Here is a 22,847-nt window from a genome sequence, read left to right as displayed (position 1 = left end):
CCAGTTTATTTCTTTTTTCTTTTTTACAGCTGTACATGCTGTTATGGTCTGCTATGAAAGGAGGCCTTTCGAGATAAAATACCCGATCGTTACGCACCAATAGCCCTTCCCACGGTTAGTTTTGCTCATTTACATTACAATACAATCCAACGTGGATGCAAGGCAATTTCAGGCTGAAACTACAAAATAGCACGAAATTGCCTCACACACATGCTAGATTATATTGTAATGTAAATGGAAAGTTAATTAATTGTGAAAAAAGCTATTAAAGTCACTCAAAGCACTGGCTTGATTCCTATCCCTTACTTGGCGACATGAAAACTGGCTGACTTGAAATCAGTCTTGCTGTTATCTTTTCCTTCCTTTTTTGTTCATCTTATTTTATTTTATCTTATTTGTTATTTGGTAATACGTAGTTCATGAAATTTTAAACCACTCCCGTTGATCGCTGCATTACCATTCATGAATCAAACGTGGGAAAACCTCACCCGTTCTGGTTAGCTAGGATGTTGTTTTTTCCGTTGTTTGGTATCCGTAGCTACAATTGATGTCGTAAAGTGTGCTATGTTTAGTGAAGCATATTGCCAGTGAATAATATTGCATGACATTAAACTGAAAATGGCATAATAGTTCAGCACATATCACGCTTAAAATGTCCGACCGAGATATGGACGACACGGATTCCAACGCGACAAATTCGACCGTGAACGTTCGCGTTGGGAGATATCGTAGTCTTATATCACGAATACGACCAAGTCCAATGATTCAAACCAAAAGACCTCAATCAGGAGGACGACTCCAGCTTCAAGATGAGTCACTTCAGTTAGGCTTGAAAATGGTTCCCTTACAGGATGGAAACATCGCCTTTCATCGCGCGGCAGCAAGTGGAAATTCCGAAGAAGTGCGAAAAGTTCTGGCGGAGAAAAAATACGACTTGGACGCGTTGGACGAGTACGGTTTCACGGCACTGCACTATGCAGCTCAGTACAACAAAGTTTTCATCGTCAACATGCTTCTTGATTTCGGTGCTAGAGTGGCTGTTGTAGGCATAGATGGATCAACTCCCCTTCATCTTGCCGCGAGGTGAGTGATACCGCATTGCTACAACGTGCTGGTGTTATATTTTTGGCACATACATCAAAACTAACGCACCTCTAAAACTCATATCTGCGATTAATTAAATTACGTATTTTGAATGTTAACTGTATACGAAATTAGGATGTCCTACGGAAAGTCAACATTTGAATGAGTTTTTAGTTCAGTTTGTTTGTTTCTTTTAACGCTGTCGCAAAAAGTCGACGACAAAAATGCCGGTAAGATTTTACGGAGAACTTATACTATGTACGAATTATTTGTACTGTATATGTACCTGTTACTCTGCGTACTTAATAGCCTACGGCCAGAAAGAAAAACCAGAAAAATTGCCAGAAAGTTTGCAGATATGATCTTTGCCATTTTCTATGTTAAATATTCTGGAACCCCATCGTCATTCTCGGGTTAATTTTCACTTCTCTAAATTTCCAGTAACGGTTCAGTTTATTTTCAATTGCCTAAGGTTGATTCAGATCTCATTATTTTGTGTTTTTCAAAACAGATTTGAAAATCAATGAGCGCGATCAATTTCTTATCGACTGTTGCCGTTAACTCGATCAAGCAAATATTAAACAAAAACCCAAGTTTTACTCAGTCAACGTTAAAAGTTTTCTTTTGCTGAACTTCACGTTAAAACACTTAGTATTCAAGAAAGAATAGATGGTCGCCTTGCTGTTAAATGTGACAGCATTGTCTTTATTGTCTTGTAGAATCCAAATATGTGTTTCGTGACGTATTCTTCCTCTCTCGTAGTATGAATAACAATGACCTTCTTTGGCTGCGACGCATTTATTACCTGCTTTATGTATGTGCAAATTAACTGGCCGGAGTCACGGAAATACACAGACAGTCCTGTATATTTTAAAGATGCTAAATTTAGAAGCCTAGTTTCAAATTTAGCTTTTATGTAACACTGATAATGCAAAATGTCAAAAAGGAAAGCTGTCGAAACGGGGGAGGCTCGGAATGCTCATAGCTGGAATTGTACTCTGGAACGGAAATGCAGGAATAATGAAAAGGCAGAATATCTAATTTGGATACGTATCTACTATGACCTACTGTGTGGTAAAAACGTTTAGCCTTGGTAGATAATTCTCCTGTTCAATCACTCACGATTGGAACTCCTCCTTCACAGGTTCAACTCCATGGATGCGCTTCTGTCGTTGATCGGATCAGGAACTATAGTTAACGTTGCAAACAGCTTGACTGGGTCGACAGCTTTACACGAGGCCGCGGCGTTTGGAAACAAAGAAATCGTTGAGCACCTCCTTAAGAACGTAAATGCCGATGCAAACGCGTCAGACTTCAAAGCCGTGATTCCTCTTATGAATGCCAGTGGTGCAGGTTACAGCATCATCTGTCTACTTTTGCTGCAGTATGGGGCCACGATTGATATGTGTTCCGCGGAGGGAATGACGGTGCTTCATTTTGCTGCAACCAATGGAGATTCGTACGTCACACAACAGATAGTGGAAGCAGGTAACGAAGTTCATGAGTTCAAGCATTCCCTAAGAATTTCGCTTCCGAGGACTTTTTCGAAGCATTGTATGTGTGAGGAAGGGATTGTGAGGGAAATGGAAAAATAGACGGGTGAACGAGAGAACAAAAACCGTTTCGTTACAAATACGCCTGTTAGTTCACGGACATTTCGAGCCGGTGTTCCTGCAATAATTATTGCAAGACATGCAGCGCAAATTAGGCGATCTATTGGTATATTATTCATGAACGAACAGTATTCCGCCGCGCTAGGATTTTCCGCTTCAAGTGTATTCTTATAAGTAATTATGTCATTCGAGAGAGCAATTAGCATGAAACGTCTACTTTGGGGCACCTAAACAGCACTGGTAAACCTCTTTCTTCAGGGATCATCCCATTAATGGGACACTGGCTTCTCGTTCCCACTTGTTCCCACTGTACTGGGACTTTATATTGTCATAAGCCGATACTTTCAAGTGTACTCCTCAGGAGGTCGAACAATTGGCGTTGTATGTAGTCGTAATAGCTGATGAGAAACTACTATTTACATTGTGTAAAAGAACAATCCATGTTTGGCAAATTTGGTAATCAATTCGTCTATAAGTTTCTTTCAAAATAAATCGATTTCAGAGTTCTGCCGAGGTTCGGATGTGAGAAGACAGGTGAAGTGAAGTGGCTTTTCTTTGAAAAACTTGGCTTCTTTGAACTGGTTTTTCGAGGTTTCTAGCTTGACGAAATATTTACGCGAATAGTCTCACTTTTCTCTTTTGTATTCCCATGCGATTAACTTTTTTCTGCTTTAAAATGTTATAGCAATTCGTCATTACTTCAAAAAAGAGCCCTCCGCTGTTTTAAAGCCAGACAGCAGCCCAGACTTCAAACAGTTCATCAACAGATGTGACTTGGATGGCAGTACGGCACTTCATCTCGCCGTACAAACAGGCTCCAAGGAAGTGTCCCAGGTCCTTATTCAGTATGGTGCTGATATGAACTGTCAAAACAAGAGCTTGCAGAAACCGATATACTTGGCAGCGGTCGGAGGGCACCAGGAGGTGTTAAAAATGCTGATTTCACAAGGTGGAGACGTTAATGCAAAGGACAGCCTACAGAAAACAGCTATGCATAGGTATCTACTTCTAAACTCCTTTACCATTAAGAACATAACCATCTACAACGGCTACCCTGGGGCAGAGTGATCTAGCTGTTACAAAGAAGAGGACGTTATAGGGAGGATTGACTGGTACTATTTATAAAAGTCTCAGCTTAACGTGCATTCAACTCGACTGCTTTGTCCTTTTCAAATAAACATTTTCTCTAACATGACAAGCTTTGTATGCGTTTTGTCTGCCTCTTCTTTGGCGACTCCTTGCTGAAAATAAATTTGAAAGTTGGAGGTCTTGGGGACGATTATTGATTTGAGAATAATCTATCAGTTCATCGTACTAATAAACGTTACAAATTATTTTGTTAGAGCTGCTGCCTTAGGATCCGTGAAATGCATCGAAATTCTCCACGAAAAAGGCGCTGAAATTGACGTTAGAGACCAGAATGGCCAAACGCCTTTTCACCAAGCGGTTGCTGCAGGACAGACAGACTGTGCCAAATTGTTCATATCATTTGGCGCGAAGCTTTCAGCCCAAGACAAGCGCCTGCGTTGTTGTATACATCTTGCAGTGGAACATGGCAGAGAAGAGACTCTTAGCATGTTGCTAAGTGAGACTGGGTCCGACTTGGTCAACATACCTGATCACAAGCAGAGGACGTCTCTTCATTACGCTGCTCGTGCTGACAACGCGAAGGTATTGATATAAATAAAGTGTTAAGTTTGTGAAATGGCTTCAAAAGTTATATGGAATTCTAAGACCCTCTTTATGCTTCTAAAGTATGTTTCGGTTCCGTCTGGGGAAGCTAGCTGTACTTTATTAGTAGCTAGTGTCTTTTGTGTGACTCGTGGTATCGCATATTATTGTTTTCCTGGTGTTGCCGTTACTCGACAGCCCGACGGAACGAAATACCCGCCAGTTACACAGCCTAGCGCTTCTTGTCAGATGTTAATGCAACCTTAGTACATCTTTCCAAGGATCGCCTGTTGATACGTTTTCTTTTTCAGAGCTTGTTATTTGCTGCTTTTATTTTATGTGCAATTTTTTTTCCTCCTTCCCTACCCTCCTTCTCCTCCTCTTCCCCCTTTTTTCTCTTCGTTACTAAATACCAAAACAAGTTTCCTCTTCAACCACCAACATAAGTACCCAATATATACTTGAGAAGCGAAATCTATCTTTTGGCATTTCTCTAGTTATTAGAGCTTCTACTCGATACCAAAGTCAATGGTTGTGTTCGAGACGCGAAGCACAAAACACCGCTTCATGTAGCCGCTGACCGAGGTACTGCACGGCAGGTTAAGGTTCTCACACAGGCTGCGCCTTCTTGTGTTTGGCTGCGAGATGACCAGCGGAGGACACCATTACATTACGCTGTTATTAGCATGAAAAGGTAAAGTGTAGATTGATGCAATGTGTTTTATTGTAGCAAGACGACTTTTTATATTGTAAGAACGTCACAGTGCTTGTTAAGGTCATTCACGTTTTGTAATTTCATAGGCGAAATATTGGAAGTCACGTTTGTAATGTAAAGAGCTTGTCAACGTGAGGTGCTTGTCATTTGTCAGCTCAGCATGAACTGGTTTTGATTACCGTTGAATGATTGAAAGTGGTTTCAGCAAACAAACTGAACAAGATGGCGCTTGCCAATGCAATCAAAATTCAGTTCCCGGCTTTTGATATTCGTTGATGAGAGACTAGAAATTGGACAAGCGAATGGAATTTCCTGATAATGTTTGTGCCATTTGATGCTTCTACGAACAGTCCGGAATTTCGGGATAAATTGCGGGATTTTGGGATGAAAAGCAGCCATGATTAACCAGTTAATGTTTGTCATCACTTCATCACCTTGCAGAAAATCCTGCGTCACACTATTAGAGATGGGTGCCGACATCAACAGCCCTGATACCGTGGGCTGGACTCCCCTGTTGTGGGCTGCTAAGGCCGGAAACGTCGGCGTTGTAGAACTCCTTCTCGAGAGAGGCGTGCTCACAGATCACGTGGATATCGATGGTAACGCGGCACTTCATGTAGCAGCACACTTCAATCAAGTGGAGACTACCAGGATTCTGATGAATTATGGGGCAAGCTTGCTGTTACTCAACAAACGTGGAATGACATGCTTGGACGTTGCTATGGAAGCGCAGAATAATGAAGTGGTGATGGTTATTGTCAAACATCAAAGGTATTGTACACTACCAAACATTTTGTTTATCGTTCAAATTCGATTCCATTTTTTTTTTTTTTTTTTAATTTTCTATTTAAAGATGTTGCACTGTCAATTAGCTTCATTTGCCAAACATTGTCACAAAAACTGACTTTCATACAACATTTCTAGGATAGGAACCCAAAGAAATCTTTTTTCGCTGTCTCACTGGATCAGTTAAATTTAAAATCTTAAGTAAACTGAGAACCATTTTGATAGAGCAGACAGACAAACAGACCATAGACACAGATAGGCAGACAGATAGGTTGACAGATAGGCAAGCAGACAGACAGAAAGACGGACAGAAAGGCAGTCAGACAGATAGACACACACACACACAGGCAGACAGGCAGACAGACAGGTAGACAGGCAGACAGACAGATAGACAGAAAGACAGATAGACAGACACTCAGACAGATAGACAGACAGGCAGGCAGAGAGGCAGACAGACATATAGACAGACAGAAAGATACACAGACAGTCGGACAGGCAGACAGACAAATAGGCAGGCAAACAGACAGAAAGGTAGACAGGCAGGTAAACAGATAGACAGACAGAAAGGCGGACAGAAAGACGGACAGACGGACATACACACAGGCAGACAGTCGGATAGGTAGACAGACAGGCATCAGACAGACAGCAGGAAAAAAGAACAGACAAATGGGCAGTTAGGCTCTCACTTGTGGTTTCATAACGAGGATCTTCAAGACAGTATCGTGTTTGCACAAATAACAATTTCAAACAAATATTCCGTTGCCACAGCGTACGTGTTTGCTCTTACGTCATGCCAATTCCTTCCATTGAAATTTGTGTTTCCCATCGTAGATGGCGTGAAGCTCTAACAGCTACGAGTGTCAATCCTAATCCAATGGGAAGGTTAATCGAACATTTTCCAGATGCCGCTCATGTTGTCATGGATCGGTGCATCCAAAGATCACTTTCTGAGCGCTCCATCAAGTATGATTTCACCCTCCTAGATCCAGGTCCCGACGACCAAAGTGGCGCAAAAGCGGAACGTTTCCTGGGCCTGTCGACCATGGTGAAACATAAACAGCAGCTTCTCCTGACTCACGCTCTCTCTCGTAAGCTGATGGTGTTGAAGTGGAGGAAGTTCGGCTGGTTTGTCTACGGAGGAAATCTCTTTCTTTATTCAGTTTTTCTCGTATTTCTGACGATTTTTGTTCTGACGGAGAGAGAAACAATCGACTTTCCAGAGCCTCCAGAGCCTGGTGAAGAGCCAGATATAGAAGATGATTTCTTCCAAGAGAGAAACAGTTTCAACCAGGCTGTGCCCTACATCGTCATAATATTTGCAGCGTTACACCTTGCGAAAGAGCTTTATCAAATTTACTCGCAGAGGTTTCGTTACTTCACAGAGTGGTCCAACGCCTTGGAATGGACGTTGTACATTACTGCGTCATTGTTCGTTTTGCCCTACGTCTCCGACCCCAATACTTTCAGAAGTACTTACGCTGTTTACTGGCAGATGGGAACGTTTTCTATCTTTTTTGGCTACATCAACCTAATCCTTATCATAGAGCCACTTAAGTACGTGGGTTTGTACGTGACCATGTTCCTCGAAGTGATGAAGACCGTGCTAAAGGTTTTGTGTTTGTTCGTGATGTTCACCTTAGCCTTTTCTATGGCGTTTTTTATTTTGTTGAAGGAACAGGTAAGTGAGCGAATCTCTTGAATATTTAAGTATGTTTTACTGCATGAGTATGCACGATCAACTTTTTGGCAGGGATGTGTTTCGTCCTTAGTGGTTCGTGTTCATCGTAGAAGAATGTTGTAAGTTGAAAAGCTCAGTCACAGTATTTTGAGTTGAAGAAACCTTAAAATAGTTGTTTATTAAGAGAAAAAAAACACCAAAAAGATTATTATAAACCATAAGAGGACTGGCGGTTGGTTAAGGCTGGATATGATTTTAACACGCATTGCAATCGACAAACTAAATCATGATTCGCAAACCATGACGTAGCTCCATTTAAAGCAAAGATCGGTTGCGCTATTTAGTATCATCATGATCAAGGTACTTCCCTCTATTCGTGCTATTATCTATATATTTAAGTCAAACACTGAGTTTGCAGTACTTACTATCTAGGCTATTAAATCAAAAACAAATTGTGCACTATTCAATTTCATCTATGTTTTAGCCTAAAACACGGTGTGTGGTACTCAGTATATTGAAATCACAACCGAGGTGGCTGGCTATTTTAATAGATACTTCAGTAAAAGTATCTGGCCGGTCTTCAGAGCCACTTGTGGTCCTAGCCATTTATAAATGCCGTAACAAAGAGAGCACTTCTTCCTTCCACCATTAACCTCCTCAAGGAGTCCATGCCCCTTCGAAGCGAGTTAATAAACCTTGATCCACTGTCGAACAATTACTGCCCGCCATAAGGTCGATACACACGAAACAAATTGTCCCAGGGAGGATAGTGGGGGAAACGGGTCACCGGGCTAGGTGACCCGTCGAGTTTTTTGTATTTGTTTTGTTTTGTTTTGCTCTTACTCTATTTTTGGCACGGCGAGAATGGGGTAAAAGGTCTTTGTATGGGAACGCTTGCATGCTACACAGGCTACGTCACGCACTACTCCCCAACGACGTGTGTGACAAGCCAACAGAATGGGGCTCACGATACAACAAATTGAGCTAATTAATGATTTATGTGGCTCTCTGCCTGAAGTTAGCGGTTCTATATATATATATATATATATATGTTATGCTGACGATTGTTGAGAATTTGAGCTCTTTTTTAAAACATTGTATGCATGGCTCGCATGACGTTGAATACAAATGCTTCATAGGAGAATATGTTTTTCTTCTTTTCTGCAGGACGCATTTGCGTCGATAGGAAAAACATTTATGAAGGTGACTGCGATGACAACAGGAGAAATTGAATACGCTGCAACTGTTATTGACCAGCTAAAAATGTCCGTGCCTGGGACGGGCAAACCTGGTATACCTCTCGTGCCATTCGAGGATTCCACCTATTTTTTCTACTACTTGTTTATATTGGTGATGCCGATAGCCCTCGTAAACTTATTGGTAAGCCGCGATTCTCTAAATTGTTTTCGGTCTGTTTGAAACTAAGCAATAAGGTACCATGTAGAGGGTCTCGATGAGGGTTAATTTATAGCTGAGAATTGACCACTACTTCAAATTTCAGCTGAGAAACCTGCAGGTAGCAGCAATTGGCAGAAATTATAGCATCTGTAGCTTAGTGTACTGTCGTTGCCGCAAGGCCAACACCTATATATAGACACTTTTCATAAATGGCGCCGACATTGAATAACAATAATTATACGTCCTAAGAATGACAGCCACGTGAAAAAATCTTTGTCTGGAAACATTAACACGAGGTTTAGGATGTATAAAGTACTGTTGTTAATCATATTTAGACGCCATTTTTTGCAGTGTTTAGTGACCTAGTCTTCTACTTCAGACGCACTTCAGACGCGTCTTCAGACGCACTTTAGGCTCGGCACCCAAATGACGAGCCCAAAGAGGGTCTGCGTACAAGGCTACTGTTGATCAGGCTATCCGCAAATTTCAGTCGCCGCTCATTATTAGTTTGAAAATTAACGGAGTTTGGAATGAGGCTGGAAGACCACTGGCTGTGGCCAGTAGGGGTGGCGAATGGTTCATAGAAGCGTTTGGGCCTCGGAACTTTTGATTCGATTCCGAAATATCGGAAAGCTCTCTGATCGTTTAGGACAAAGCACAATCTTTTGTTATCTTCCATTCTATCAAACAACTATAAATGTCGGATATCAATAATTGTAATTTAGATCCAACTTAACTCCAGTTTTAGGCTTGGCTAGATCCATATATTAATCATTTTCTGTGCCATCTCTTCTCAGATTGGTCTAGCGGTTGGCGATATCGAGGCCATCCAGAAGACAGCATTCCTTAGAAACAAAGGAAAACAAATCACGTTTATCGCCGACATCGAGAGAAAGTTCCCAAAATTTTTCACCCGTCGAATGTATTCTGGGACTCAGATCGTGAGAGCGAAAGTGGGCGGTGGAAGTTTTTGGAGGTAAGTATATTTTGACAGAATGAATGTCTCTTTACAACAGATACACAGACAAAAGAAGGGGCGACAAAATTTAGCTGTCGGCTTAAAGGGGCATTTTGTGAGTTTTTCTCTAGACAATTGGCTGTTGCGGCCGGGAGTGTGTTTTACTGAAATGTCAAATAGAACTAGTCAAACCTCATCCAGTCCTTCACTTACTTTTCTTATCACGATTTCAATTAATATTTAAGAAACAGAAAACATGTACAGTGTTTTTTTCGAGTTTAGTATAAATCTACCAGCGTTCTATCACGAATGCCGTTCTCTGATTGGCTACGCTACTCACATGATCTATTTTCTGTGGTAGATATAGAGAGTCTATGCGCGTAGCAGTGTGCCCTTGTTTACAAAATGACGGCCGCTCCTTTGCGTTTTCGAAGTGTCTGTGAAGAGGATTTTGATAAAATTTTGAATGACTATTAGATTTGTACTAAAACAATAATTTAGATTATTCGCTCGCACATAATCTAATTGTTTAACAGAAATACGAGTGGAAGTTTGGGAGGACGAAAATGCTGTGTGGGAACCACCGATCTCTCGATAGAAACACGAAGAACATATTTTCTATTTGTTTTAGAAAATACAGCGAAGAAAAAAACAACAACTTGTTTACTTTGAACATCAGATTGTAAACTGTCTTTGTTGGAGCCATCGTTACGTCAGCAGCCTTGACCAGCCCTGTGTTTTTATCTAGTTAAATAGAAACACGATTCTTAACCAATCAGTGCGTGTATTTTCTTGTGGGCTTTTTTCTGAACAGCAATCAAACTGGTTTCCACGTTTGTTGTCTCAAACTATTCTGAAACCTCTTTTTAGGGGAAGAACCAACAAGGAAGAATTCCAGGATCGAGATCTCCTTGGAGACAACGATGAAATTGACGAGATGACCTTACGTCTTGACAATTTAACGCGGGAAATCGAAAAGGCTAAGGCGCGACAGAAGATCATGATGGGTTCTGTAGATCAACAGAGGGACATTCTGCTCGCAGTTGCTGAACACGTTGGTGTGGAAGTCAATTTACCAACGCGCGTGAAGATGGAGTAATACAATGAGCAAGATATTTGTAAAATTTCAGTTGCCATCCTACGTTAACCAGATTTAGCCAGATTGGAGGACAAAGAGTAAGCGTTGACTTAAAACATCCTGTTACGTTAAACATATATTTCTGAGGATAGTCTGCGTGCAATTGTCCATGCCTTTACTACCTCTCGACTCGGCTATTGTAATAGCTTAATGACCTTAATATATGGACTTCCCAGTTGGCAAAGTTCTAAGCTACACTGTACAGCGTGTCCAAAATGCCGCTGTTGGACGTGTTATGAACATACAGGAGAAAGTAAAAAAGGTAGTTTGTATACGACTCAAGTGGCCCATCAGGCCGGAGCTTATCCCGGTTTCTGTAGCATGGAGTAACTAGGAGTATTTCTACTCCCCCTGATGGGATGCTAGTCCATCGCAGGGTAACCCCCAGGATTAAGTTCGCCGGTACCCATTTATACACCTGAGTGGAGAGAGGCACTGTGAGAGTAAAGTGTCTTGCCCAAGTACACAACACAATGTCCTCGGCCAGGGCTCGAACCCGGACCGCTCGATCCGGAGACAAGCGCACTACCATGAGGCCACCGCGCCTTCCACAACATACCCGACTACTCACACATAATGCCAGCTCTCTACGAACTTTATTGGCGTCTCATTACTTATCGAATTAAGTAAATTCTTACCTTTAAATCAATTTACGGACTAGCGCCATCTTATCTTAGTGACGTCCGCTAAAAGTTAAGCAAAAGAGCTCATAGTCCTTACGCTCTTAAATAGCCTGCTGTTAGAAATTCCACGGGAGAGCCCACGGGAGACAATGGGCCCAACACTTGGCGGCAGGTCTTTTAATTACTTAATTTTGCTGCACCGGCTCCATGGAACAGCCTCCCGGCTAACCTGCGTGTTGTCACACGACTTATTTCTGTTTCGGGTTGGCATTTTAATGTATATTTGATGCATTTCTTGTTTATTTCCTATTAATTAATAATTTTTTTTTATTATTATTGGTTAGTCTTCAAATAATTTATTGTGAAAAGCGCTATAAAAATTACTAAGTTATTTATTAATTCACTGAATATTATTAAAATTTAAAAGCAATAAGAGACGTCAATTTTCAATGTCACTCAAAGCTCTAAATGTGAGTAAATTAAAATCCCTGACTTGGTGAAATGAAAACCCGCGGAGTCATTCTTGTCGTTGGCTTCTCTTTCCTTCTTTTCATGTTTGTTTATTCATTTTATTTGTTTAACTGCAAGGTTCAAATAATATTTCACGAACCACTCCTCCCATTGGTCAATTTGCCATCTAAATCACCGCATTCGCAACGTGACGTTGACTTCAGGAAAACGTCGCCCTTTGTTACTGGTTAGCTAAGATGTTGTTTCCGCTAACTGGTAACCTTAGCTACTATTGTTTTCGTGACGTATGTTATGCTTGGTGAAACACACCACCAGTGAGTAATTATCACGTACTTTGCATGACGCTGAACTGAAAATGGAGGAATAAGGAATAGTTGAGCACATATCACGCTTAAAATGTCCGACCGAGATATGGGCGACTCGGATTCCAACGCGACAAATTCGACGGTAAACGTTCGCGCTGGGGGATATCGTGGTCTTATATCGCGAATACGACAGAGTCCAATGGTTCAAACCAAAAGACCTCAATCAGGAGGAAGACTTCAGCTTCAAGATGAGTCACTTCGGTTAGGCTTGAAAATGGTTCCCTTACAGGATGGAAACATCGCCTTTCATCGCGCGGCAGCAAGTGGAAATTCCGAAGAAGTGCGGAAAGTTCTGGCGGAGAAAAAATACGACTTGGACGCGTTGGACGAGTACGGTTTCACGGCACTGCACTATGCGGCTCAGTACAACAAAGTTCTCATCGTCAACATGCTTCTTGATTTCGGTGCTAGAGTAGCTGTTGTTGGCATAGATGGGTCAACTCCGCTTCATCTTGCCGCGAGGTGAGTTACTTACCGTATCTCTACAATGTGCTAATGTAATATCTTTACATTGTACTGGCATCAAACAACCGTGCCTTGAAAAGCATTCGCACAAGCTTTTCTGGGGACTACGGTTTCCGTATTTCGTATAGATTGCGTATTTATAGTTATTTAAACACGCGAGATCAGGATGTCCTGTTTAGGGTCAACGATTGAATAATTATTTTTATTTGTTTCATTCCCATACCCATAACGTACAAACAGACAACACAAATGCCAAAAGTAACGGAGAACTACTACGTACGAGTTGTTTGTACGTGTTTATCGGCCGGCGTGCTTCATTGCCTTCAGGTAGAACTAAGAGTTGTGCGGCAAAAATCAAGTCGAATATTTGGATTGAGAGCTGTAACAATTTTTTGCCGATATTACTGTTGGAATTTCTTACAAGAACCCTCTCGCTATCCGGTGTTCTCGGGTTTTCACTTCACGAATACGGTCTTTAGTTGGGCCAATTGTTTAATACTTACAAAAGAATTTTTAATTGGCAGCCATTTATGAATAGGGTCTATTCTAAGGCAAATTCAAGTTAGTTGTCTTAGCGCGATCAATGTTTGATCTCGACTGCTGTTGTGAACTCAAGCAAATACAGCAAATATTAAACAAATCAGCTGAACAAATCGAAGTGACTAAAATGACAAACCCAAATTTTACTCAGTCAACGTTCACAAATGAAAATGCACAGCTTGATTGCTTGTGGATGAATGCCTTGCTTTTAGAATTTACAATATTGTCTTGATTGTCTGTTACAAACGAAATCTGTGTTTCGTGACGTACTGTAGCTCTCTCGCAGTATGAATTACATGTAACAGTGACCTTCTTTGGCCGCGATGCATTTATTAGCTGCGTTATAGACCCTATTCATAAACGGCTGCTAATTTAAAATTCTTTTGTATCCATTTAAATTAGCCCAACTAACCTCGTTTGAGAGTAAAAAATTCTTTTGAATTACCAACTCAAAAAACGAGGTTAGTTGGGCTAATTTTAATACTTACAAAAGAATTTTTAATTGGCAGCCATTTATGAATAGGGTCTATTCATGTGCAAATCAACTGGCTTGAGTCACGGAAACACACAGACAGTCCAGTGTATTTCAAATGACACTAAATATAGGAGCCTATAGTTTCAAATTTAGCTTTTGCAACACAAGAAACGCAGAATTTTAGCAATAAGTCTAAAGGAAAGCTGTCCAAAGGAGTGAAGCTTGGAATGCTCATGAATATCGGTAAAGCTAAATTGTTACGCTGGAACGGGAATGCGCGAAAAATGGAAAGGCGGAACATTAAATTTGGATACGTATCTGCCACGTGGTAAAAAGTGATCATGAAGCCACTGGGTAAGTACGATGCTAGCCCATAGCGGTTTAGTAGTTTATATCCAGGTGAGGCGGAGAGAGGCGTTGTGAGCTGTCATTCGCAAATGTAGAGCCCAAGCGAGTGGAAGAGGCTCAAATTGAGATCCCAGTCGCGAGTTCTCAGGAGAGCTCTCTCTTTCTGTCTTTGACGATTCAAGGAGGTCTTAATTCGTACCTTCTCCTTCATAGGTTCAATTCCATGGATGCGCTGCTGTCATTGATCGGATCAGGGGCTAAAGTTAACGTTGCAAACAGCCTGACGGGGTCGACAGCTTTACACGAGGCCGCGGCGTTTGGAAACAAAGAAATCGTTGAGCACCTCCTTAAGAACGCAAATGCCGATGCAAACGCGTCAGATTTCAAAGCCGTGACTCCTCTTATGCATGCCAGTGGTGCGGGTTACAGCATCATCTGTCAACTTTTGCTGCTGTATGGGGCCACGATTGATATTTGCTCGGCGGAGGGAATGACGGTGCTTCATTTTGCTGCAACCAATGGAGATTCGTACGTCACACAACAGATAGTGGAAGCAGGTAAGCAAGCGTTGCCAACCTTTCTCTTTGAAAGTTCTTCAACAGGATGCTTTTCCTGCCCGTTCCACTTTCGAAGCATTGTGTAGAAAAGGATTGTGAGGGGAATAATGAAAAAATAGACGGGCGAACGAGAGATAAAAACCGTCTCGTTAAATCGCGTGTACTTTTTTCCAACTTTTTTCTTCGTCCTGGTTTTTCCGTAATTATTTCAAGACACGAAGCACAAGTCAAGCGATCCATTGATTTATTACAAGAGAAACAGTTGGGCGACCTAAGAATTCTGGTCGTGTATACTGTAAAAGCTCAAACGTTCTAAACCAAAAGGTCATCGTGCATCGTCAGCTTTGACGACAATCTTTCGGCAGCAATTAAGAATTTATCTTCTACCCTTGAACATGAGCTTTATGTGGCTTTTAAGTTTTGCGTGTTTGCTTAGTTTATTGTTTTCTTTTATCTTGTCTCGCGATCTGCAAAAAACGAAGTTTCGCCAAAAATACAGTCAGTCGTTGTCGTAATAGCTGATGAGGAACTACCATTCATACTCGGTTATTGAAAGAGTAATGTGTGTTTGTTAAATGCATTATTGTAATATCAATCACTACCAGGAGCTTCTTTCAAAATGAACCATTTAACGAGTTCTGCCAACAAGCTAGGAATCCACCACATTACCTTACTAGATTCAAATGTCAGGTCGCGTGGCACACTGTTTGAAGTTGTTTTTCGATGTTTGATCATGTACTTGTCTTTACGCAAATACTATCCCAATTCTGTTTTGTATTCCCATTAGAGTAACTCTTTTCTGCTTTAAAATGTTATAGCAATCCGTTATTACTTCAAAAAAGAGCCCTCTGCTGTTTCAAAGCCAGAGAGCAGTCCAGACTTCAAACAGTTCATCAACAGATGTGACTTGGATGGCAGTACGGCACTTCATCTCGCCGTACAAACGGGCTCCAAGGAAGTGTCCCAGGTCCTTATTCAATATGGTGCTGATATGAACTGTCAAAACAAGAGCTCGCAGACACCAATATACTTGGCAGCGGTCGGAGGACACCAGGAGGTGTTAAAAATGCTGATTTCAAAAGGTGGAAATGTGAATGCAATAGACAGCCTACAGAAAACAGCTCTGCACAGGTATTTACGACTAAACTACGTTATCAGTAAGTTTAAAGAGAACATGCTTATCTACAAAGGCCTCGGGGCAGACTGATCTGGACATTAGAAAAATGTGGACGTTATAGGGATTGGAAGCAGCTTAACGTGCATTCAACCCGTTTACTTTGTCCTTTTCAAATACAAATGTTCTCATAACTTGGCGAACTTTGTATGCGTTTTCTCCGCTTCTTCTTTAGCGAAACAATGGGGACGATTTTTGTTTATGAGATTTCGCGCCAAAATTAGAGAATAATCTATCAGTTCATCGTACTAATAAATTTTACAAATTATTTTGTTAGTGCCGCTGCTTTGGGATCCGTGAGATGCATCGAAATTCTCCACGAAAATGGCGCAGAAATTGACGCTAGAGACCAGAATGGCCAAACGCCTTTTCACCAAGCGGTTGCCGCTGGACAGTCTGACTGCGTCAAATTGTTCATATCATTTGGAGCCAAGCTCTCAGCACAAGATAATCGCCTGCGTTGTTGTTTACATCTTGCCGTGGAACATGGCAGAGAAGAGACTCTTAGCATGCTGCTAAGCGAGACTGGGTCCGACTTGGTCAACATACCTGATCACAAGCAGCGGACGTCTCTTCATTACGCTTCTCGCGCTGACAACCCGAAGGTATTCATGGGTAAAGTGTTTGGGAAATAGCTTTGAAGTTAAATGTGATTCCAAGTATGCTTCCAGCATTGACTTGTTGTTCTGCATATTATCTGTTTTCCTGGTGTTGCTGTTACTCGTTCGCCAGAACATAAGCGGAAAACCCGCCAGTCCGCTTCTTGTCAGAAGTTTAAGTCAACCTTCGTACATCTTTGCAAGTGTCGTCTGTTGATGAGTTGTTTTTCTTTTCAGAACTTGCCGTTGCAGTTTTTACTTTATAGACAAATTTCTTTCTTTCTTTCCCTCCTCATCCTCCTTTTCCTCTTCCTTAGTAAACTTGAAAACAAGTTTGCTCTTGAGCCAGGGACAAACGCTACTAACCGAGTTGTGAAATCTATAATTTTTTCTTTTCTTTAGTTATTAGAATTGCTACTTGATACCAAAGTCAATGGATGTGTTCGAGACGTAAAGCACAAAACACCGCTTCATGTAGCCGCTGACCGAGGTACCGCTCGGCAGGTTAAGGCTCTCACCCAGGCTGCGCCTTCTTGTGTTTGGCTGCGAGATGACCAGCGGAGAACTCCATTACATTACGCTGTCATTAGCATGAAAAGGTAAAGTGTAGATTGCCGTTATGTGTGTTATTACAGCAGGAACGTGCCTTGCACAGAAAATACATTTGCTGGTTAAGCAACACGGCATTTTTAATTGTAAAAACGCTTGTAACGTAAGAGACCGGGCTTGTAAGCATGGGGTGCTTGCAAACTGGGTTAAGATAACCGTTGAATGATGGTAATGGGTTTCAGCGTACAAAAGTTAACGAGATGTACCTCTTACCACTTATAATTCGCTTCTGGCAGTTTTGCTTTGATTAGGGACTGGAAATATAGGACAGACGAGTTGCAAACGGAATTGTGCCATTTAATTTGGTGATTCCCGGAAAATTCCGGAATTTTTTGCTACCCATGATTTTCAAGTCAATGTTTTTCATGGACGTAAGCCAGTAGTGCTTGGGACATTTACTTTTAACCATAAAGGGAGCTGTTTTATCCTCTGCTCATAACTTCATTTTCACCTCATCGCCTTGCAGAAAATCCTGCGTCATACTCTTGGAGATGGGTGCCGATATTAACAGCCCTGATATCGTGGGCTGGACGCCCCTGTTATGGGCTGCTAAGGCAGGAAACTTGGGCGTCGCGGAACTTCTTCTCGAGAGAGGCGTCCTCACAGATCACGTGGATATCGATGGTAACGCGGCACTTCATGTAGCAGCGCACTTTAATCAAGTAGAGACTACCAGGATTCTGATGAATTATGGGGCAAGCTTGCTGCTACTCAACAAACGTGAAATGACGTGCCTTGACGTTGCTATGGAAGCGCAGAATAATGAAGTGGTGATGGTTATTGTCAAACATCAAAGGTATTGCACTACCAAACACCTCGTCTATTTGTTTTTATCTTCCATTTTATATTTCTAAGTCCAGAGATAAGCTTCATTGCTGAACAAAGTCGCAAAATCTTACTCCATAAGACGTTTTCACCGTTTCATGATCAGTTAAGATTTTAATAAAGAGACACGCTGATAAAATAGACAAGCAGACAGACAGACAGGCATGACAGAAGACAGACAGACAGACAGACAGAAAGACAGACAGACGGCTAGAAGAACGAACGAATGAACAGCTAGGCTCTCAATTGTAGTTTCGTAACGAGAATTCACAAGACAACAACGTGTTTGCGCAATAACAATTTCACGTTTTCTTTACTTAAGGCATGCCAAAATTCCTTCCATTGAAATTCGTGATTTCTTTCTTAGGTGGCGTGAGGCTCTAACAGCCACGAGTGTCAAACCTAATCCAATGGGAAGGTTAATCGAACATTTTCCAGATGCTGCCCATGTTGTCATGGATCGGTGCATCCAAAGATCACTTTCTGAGCGCTCCATCAAGTATGATTTCACCCTCCTAGATCCAGGTCCCGACGACCAAAGTGGCGCGAAAGGGGAACGGTTCCTGGGCCTGTCGACCATGGTGAAACATAAACAGCAGCTTCTCCTGACTCACGCGCTCTCTCGTAAGCTGATGGTGTTGAAGTGGAGGAAGTTCGGCTGGTTTGTCTACGGAGGAAATTTCTTTCTTTATTCAATTTTTCTCGTATTTCTGACGATTTTTGTCCTGACGGAGAGAGACACGCTTTCTTTCCCAGAGCCTCCAGAGCCTGGCGAAAAACCAGAAATCGAAGATGACTTCTTCCAAGAGAGAAATAGTTTCAACCAGGCTGTGCCGTACATCGTCATTGCATTCGCAATCTTACACCTTGCAAAAGAGCTTTATCAAATTTACTCGCAGAGGTTTCGTTACTTCACAGAGTGGTCCAACGCCTTGGAATGGACGTTGTACATTACTGCATTATTGTTCGTTTTGCCCTACATTTCCGACGACACTTCTCTCAGACATGAGTACGATATTTACTGGCAGATGGGAACGTTTTCTATCTTTTTTGGCTACATCAACCTAATCCTAATCATAGAGCCACTTAAGTACTTTGGTTTGTATGTGACCATGTTCCTCGAAGTAATGAAGACCGTGCTAAAGGTTTTGTGTTTGTTCGTGATGTTCACCTTGGCCTTTTCGATGGCGTTTTTCATTTTGTTGAAAGAACAGGTAAAATAAACAAACCTCTTGAATATTTCAGTATGTATCATTGCATTAGCGCACATGGTCTCAGGTCAACTTAGCCATGGATGTGTTGCGTCCTAAGTGTCATGTACATCGAAGAGGAATTATATAAGTGAGGAACAAAGTGTGTGTTACTTAGAATCAGACTATATAAGTACAAGTAAGTGAGTGAGTGAGTGAGGGAGGGAGGGAGGGAAGGAGGGAGGGAGGGAGGGAGGGAAGGAGGGAGGGAGGGAGGGAGGGAGGGAGTAACCGGTGGTATGTTATGCTGTCGGCCGTTGAGAATTTGAGTCAAACGCTCCATAGAATATGTTTTTCTTCTTTCTTTTGCAGGCTTCATTTGCGACGATAGGTAAGACATTTATGAAGGTGACTGCGATGACAACAGGAGAAATTGAATACGCTGCAACTGTTATTGACCAACTGAACAATACCGTGCCTGGGACGTCGGGCAAAGGTGGTATACCCCTCGTGCCTTTTGAAGATTCGACTTATTTGTTCTACTACTTGTTTATATTGGTGATGCCGATAGCCCTCGTTAACTTATTGGTAAGCCGCGATTCTCTTAATTGTTCCCGTTTGAAACTTAACAGTAAGGTACCATTTAGAGGCTTAGGTCGCTATGAGTTTAACTCATAGTTGAGAGTTAATATCAATTGAGAAAAATCTGAGACTTCCAAAATTTGCTGATAGGAGAAAAACTGACTGACACACAGACAGACAGACAGACAGACAGACAGATAGATAGATAGCTGAGAAATCCCCTAAAATTCCACTGGTAACTTAGATTCCAACAACTTCATGCAGACCCTCCATGTAGCAACAAATAGCAGAAACCACTTGTCGTTTAGTGTGCTGTAGTTGCCATAACGACCAACACCTATGGACCTAGCCATCCTGAAATTTCAGTCGCCACCCACACTTAAAAAATAAACGGGGTTTAGAATGGGGGTGGAAGACCACTGACATTTCAGGGTATGACCAGCTAGTAGGGGTGGCGAATGGTGAACGGAAATTTTGGGTCTCGGAACTTTCGAAATCTCGGAAAGCTCTCTGATCGTCTTTGGACAAAGCACAATCCTTTTGTTATCTTCCATTCTATCAAACAATAATAAATGTCGGATATCAATAATTGCACTTTGAATCCAACGTTACTTCCCCCAAAAGTGAATGTCGCAATCTAAACATGCTTCCCTGTAACAATTCTCATCTCCCCGTTATTTTTGCCCGGGTTTCCAGTGTATTTTACTTTTTCAAAGAAATGCAAAAGAAAAATAAATGATAATCATTTTGTGTCTTCTCTTCTCAGATTGGTCTAGCGGTTGGCGATATCGAGGCCATCCAGAAGACAGCCTTCCTTAGAAACAAAGGAAGACAAATCACGTTTATCGCCGACATCGAGAGAAAGTTCCCAAAATTTTTCACCCGTCGAATGTATTCTGGGACTGAGATTGTGAGAGTGGCAGTGACCGGTGGAAGTTTTTGGAAGTAAGTATGTTTTGACTGAATGCATGTCTCTTTACAACAATGAGAAACACAGTTAAAACAAAGGGCGATAAAATTCAATTGTCGCGTTACTAGGTCATTCGTAAGTTGTTTGTTAAACATTTGGCTGTTGGAGAGTTAGGTTCACTGAAAATAATTTGTCAATTAGAACTTTGGCTGTTTGGCAGTCACAAATAACCTCTTTCAGACCTCACGTGTTTTTGTTATCATGATTTCAAATAATATGCAATAATCAAAATGTTTTCCTCGTATGTCGTCTCAAACTATCCTGAAATAATTTTGTAGGAGAAGAACCAACAAGGAAGAATTCCAGGATCAAGATCTCCTTGGAGACAACGATGAAATTGACGAGATGACCTTACGTCTTGACAATTTAACGCGGGAAATCGAGAAGGCTAAGGCGCGACAGAAGATCATGATGGGTACTGTGGATCAACAGAGGGACATTCTGCTCGCAGTTGCTGAACGCGTTGGTGTGGAAGTCAATTTACCAACGCGCGTGAAGATGGAGTAGCACAATGAGCAAGACATCTGTTGTAACTTAAGCCATATTCGTATTCTCGATATTGGACTACCTTGCAATGGAGGCTCGTGCTGGGAAGTATCATTAAACAGAGATTAATTTCATTTCCTTACTTTCAGTACTTCCAATTCCGAGAATTCTTGTATGGCCTATCAACGTGACATACAGGGCGATCGTTGCTGACCATGCTGACGTCATTGTTATCATTTTGCCTCATTAGCATACGTATTTGCGAAGAGAAGGCATCACGTTAAATATGAATTGACTCCAAAACATTAAAAAACTTATGAAAAGTAATGATTGATTCAAATGGTAGCCAGACCTTTAGGTGTAATATTGACGGTGGTATTGGCTTTCAAAATTAAATGTACAGTTTCTGGGTGGCAAGAGCGCTAATGAGCCCATACATGACATCTTTGTAAACTTTTGTGTTTTTAAATCCGCGTTCCATAAAAAGTATATTTCATACATCGGGCTCAAATTCCTTAGAACAGTTAACCGTGGATGCCTTTATAATATTCAGAGTTGATGTTTTTGTAGCTCCAGTACAAACTGAATCGCTTTTGCTGAGGCACGTATTGTAAACTTGAAGAGTGAGGGTGGTTGGGAGAAAGCGTTTGTAAAGTGTATGCGTATCGTTGAAAAGCAATTCATCCCGTTATGTTGCTCAAAAATAAAGCAAAAACCTGAACAAGGTGGAAAGACAACAACAACAACAATAGTTTTTTTGTACCTCAAATGAATAGAGAATAATACACATGGATGATGTAGTTTATAGAAAATAGGTAACAGGGCACCGAGCCTAGCTTTTGAATTCGTTTTGAAAGTATTTATGCATGATGGGCTTTAATTTTCTAAGAATTGTTATTTAAGGTCTTGGTAACAAAGATTCACTGTGCCGGCAAGAAGTCACCTTAAGCTAAGATTTTCCCATAGTTAATAATGACTGTTTCACGACGAAAACTGTTTTTCTCTTGCAAGCTTTGAAAACTAGGTGTTTAAAAACTAGCCGCATACTTCATACACTGGTCTGTTCTCTATTTATATAGAACATTTTTTTAAGACCGACAATTAAATAGCATAAAGATTGCTGGTCAATATTTTCTATATTTAAGTTTCAAATATCGATTTAAACGATTTATTGTTAATAAAGATGATTTTTTTAAAAATAAAACGTCCCTATACGGAAGGCTGTCATCATAGCTCAAAAGAGGGCATGTGAGGGATTAGACTCAGAAAAAAACATTGATTTTGCTGAGCTCCTTTTCGTCATTTTTGGGATGTTTGGTTGCCGCAAATTATTGTATGAGATGTTTTTGCATAGACAAGGCAATTTTGTTTTAAAAATTATCTGAGCCATCCTTATTTTTGTTGATTCATTGCCAGAATAGTCATCCTGCAGGGTCAGTGAAAATTGCTTTACAGCCAGTGAAAAATCAGGGATTTTTTTTGTTCCGGTGGGTGGCAACCCTGTACTGGCCGAGGGCTTGGCGTTGGT

At 41.3% G+C, this 22,847-nt stretch overlaps 2 protein-coding genes across 3 annotated transcripts; both read left to right on the top strand.

The window, feature by feature from the left end:
• The first annotated feature begins 652 nt into the window (after window positions 1-652).
• Window positions 653-12,005, top strand: LOC145482575 (transient receptor potential cation channel subfamily A member 1-like). Of its 2 annotated transcripts, XM_081461169.1 has the most exons (10): window positions 653-1,083; window positions 2,228-2,571; window positions 3,382-3,694; window positions 4,040-4,367; window positions 4,865-5,061; window positions 5,524-5,853; window positions 6,700-7,546; window positions 8,714-8,926; window positions 9,742-9,920; window positions 10,773-12,005. In XM_081461169.1, the coding sequence occupies exons 1-10, from the start codon at window positions 653-655 to the stop codon at window positions 10,999-11,001; spliced, it is 3,411 nt and encodes a 1,136-aa protein (XP_081317295.1). In that variant the 3' UTR covers window positions 11,002-12,005. The 2 variants fall into 2 exon arrangements, with proteins under 2 accessions (XP_081317295.1, XP_081317296.1); XM_081461170.1 differs by lacking the exons at window positions 9,742-9,920; window positions 10,773-12,005 and having other exon boundaries at window positions 8,714-9,019.
• A 146-nt stretch (window positions 12,006-12,151) lies between these two features.
• On the top strand, window positions 12,152-22,468 carry LOC145482574 (transient receptor potential cation channel subfamily A member 1-like). Its single transcript, XM_081461168.1, has 10 exons — window positions 12,152-12,961; window positions 14,541-14,884; window positions 15,703-16,015; window positions 16,336-16,663; window positions 17,060-17,256; window positions 17,733-18,062; window positions 18,459-19,305; window positions 19,654-19,869; window positions 20,630-20,808; window positions 21,112-22,468. Exons 1-10 carry the CDS (start codon window positions 12,531-12,533, stop codon window positions 21,338-21,340), a joined length of 3,414 nt encoding a protein of 1,137 aa, XP_081317294.1. The 5' UTR covers window positions 12,152-12,530; the 3' UTR covers window positions 21,341-22,468.
• Window positions 22,469-22,847: the final 379 nt, after the last annotated feature.

The sequence above is a fragment of the Orbicella franksi genome, chromosome 3 (assembly GCF_964199315.1).
Source record: "Orbicella franksi chromosome 3, jaOrbFran1.1, whole genome shotgun sequence".
NCBI lineage: Eukaryota > Metazoa > Cnidaria > Anthozoa > Scleractinia > Merulinidae > Orbicella > Orbicella franksi.
Note: the sequence above shows the minus strand (reverse complement) of the source record. Positions and strands in the feature narration are given on the sequence as shown.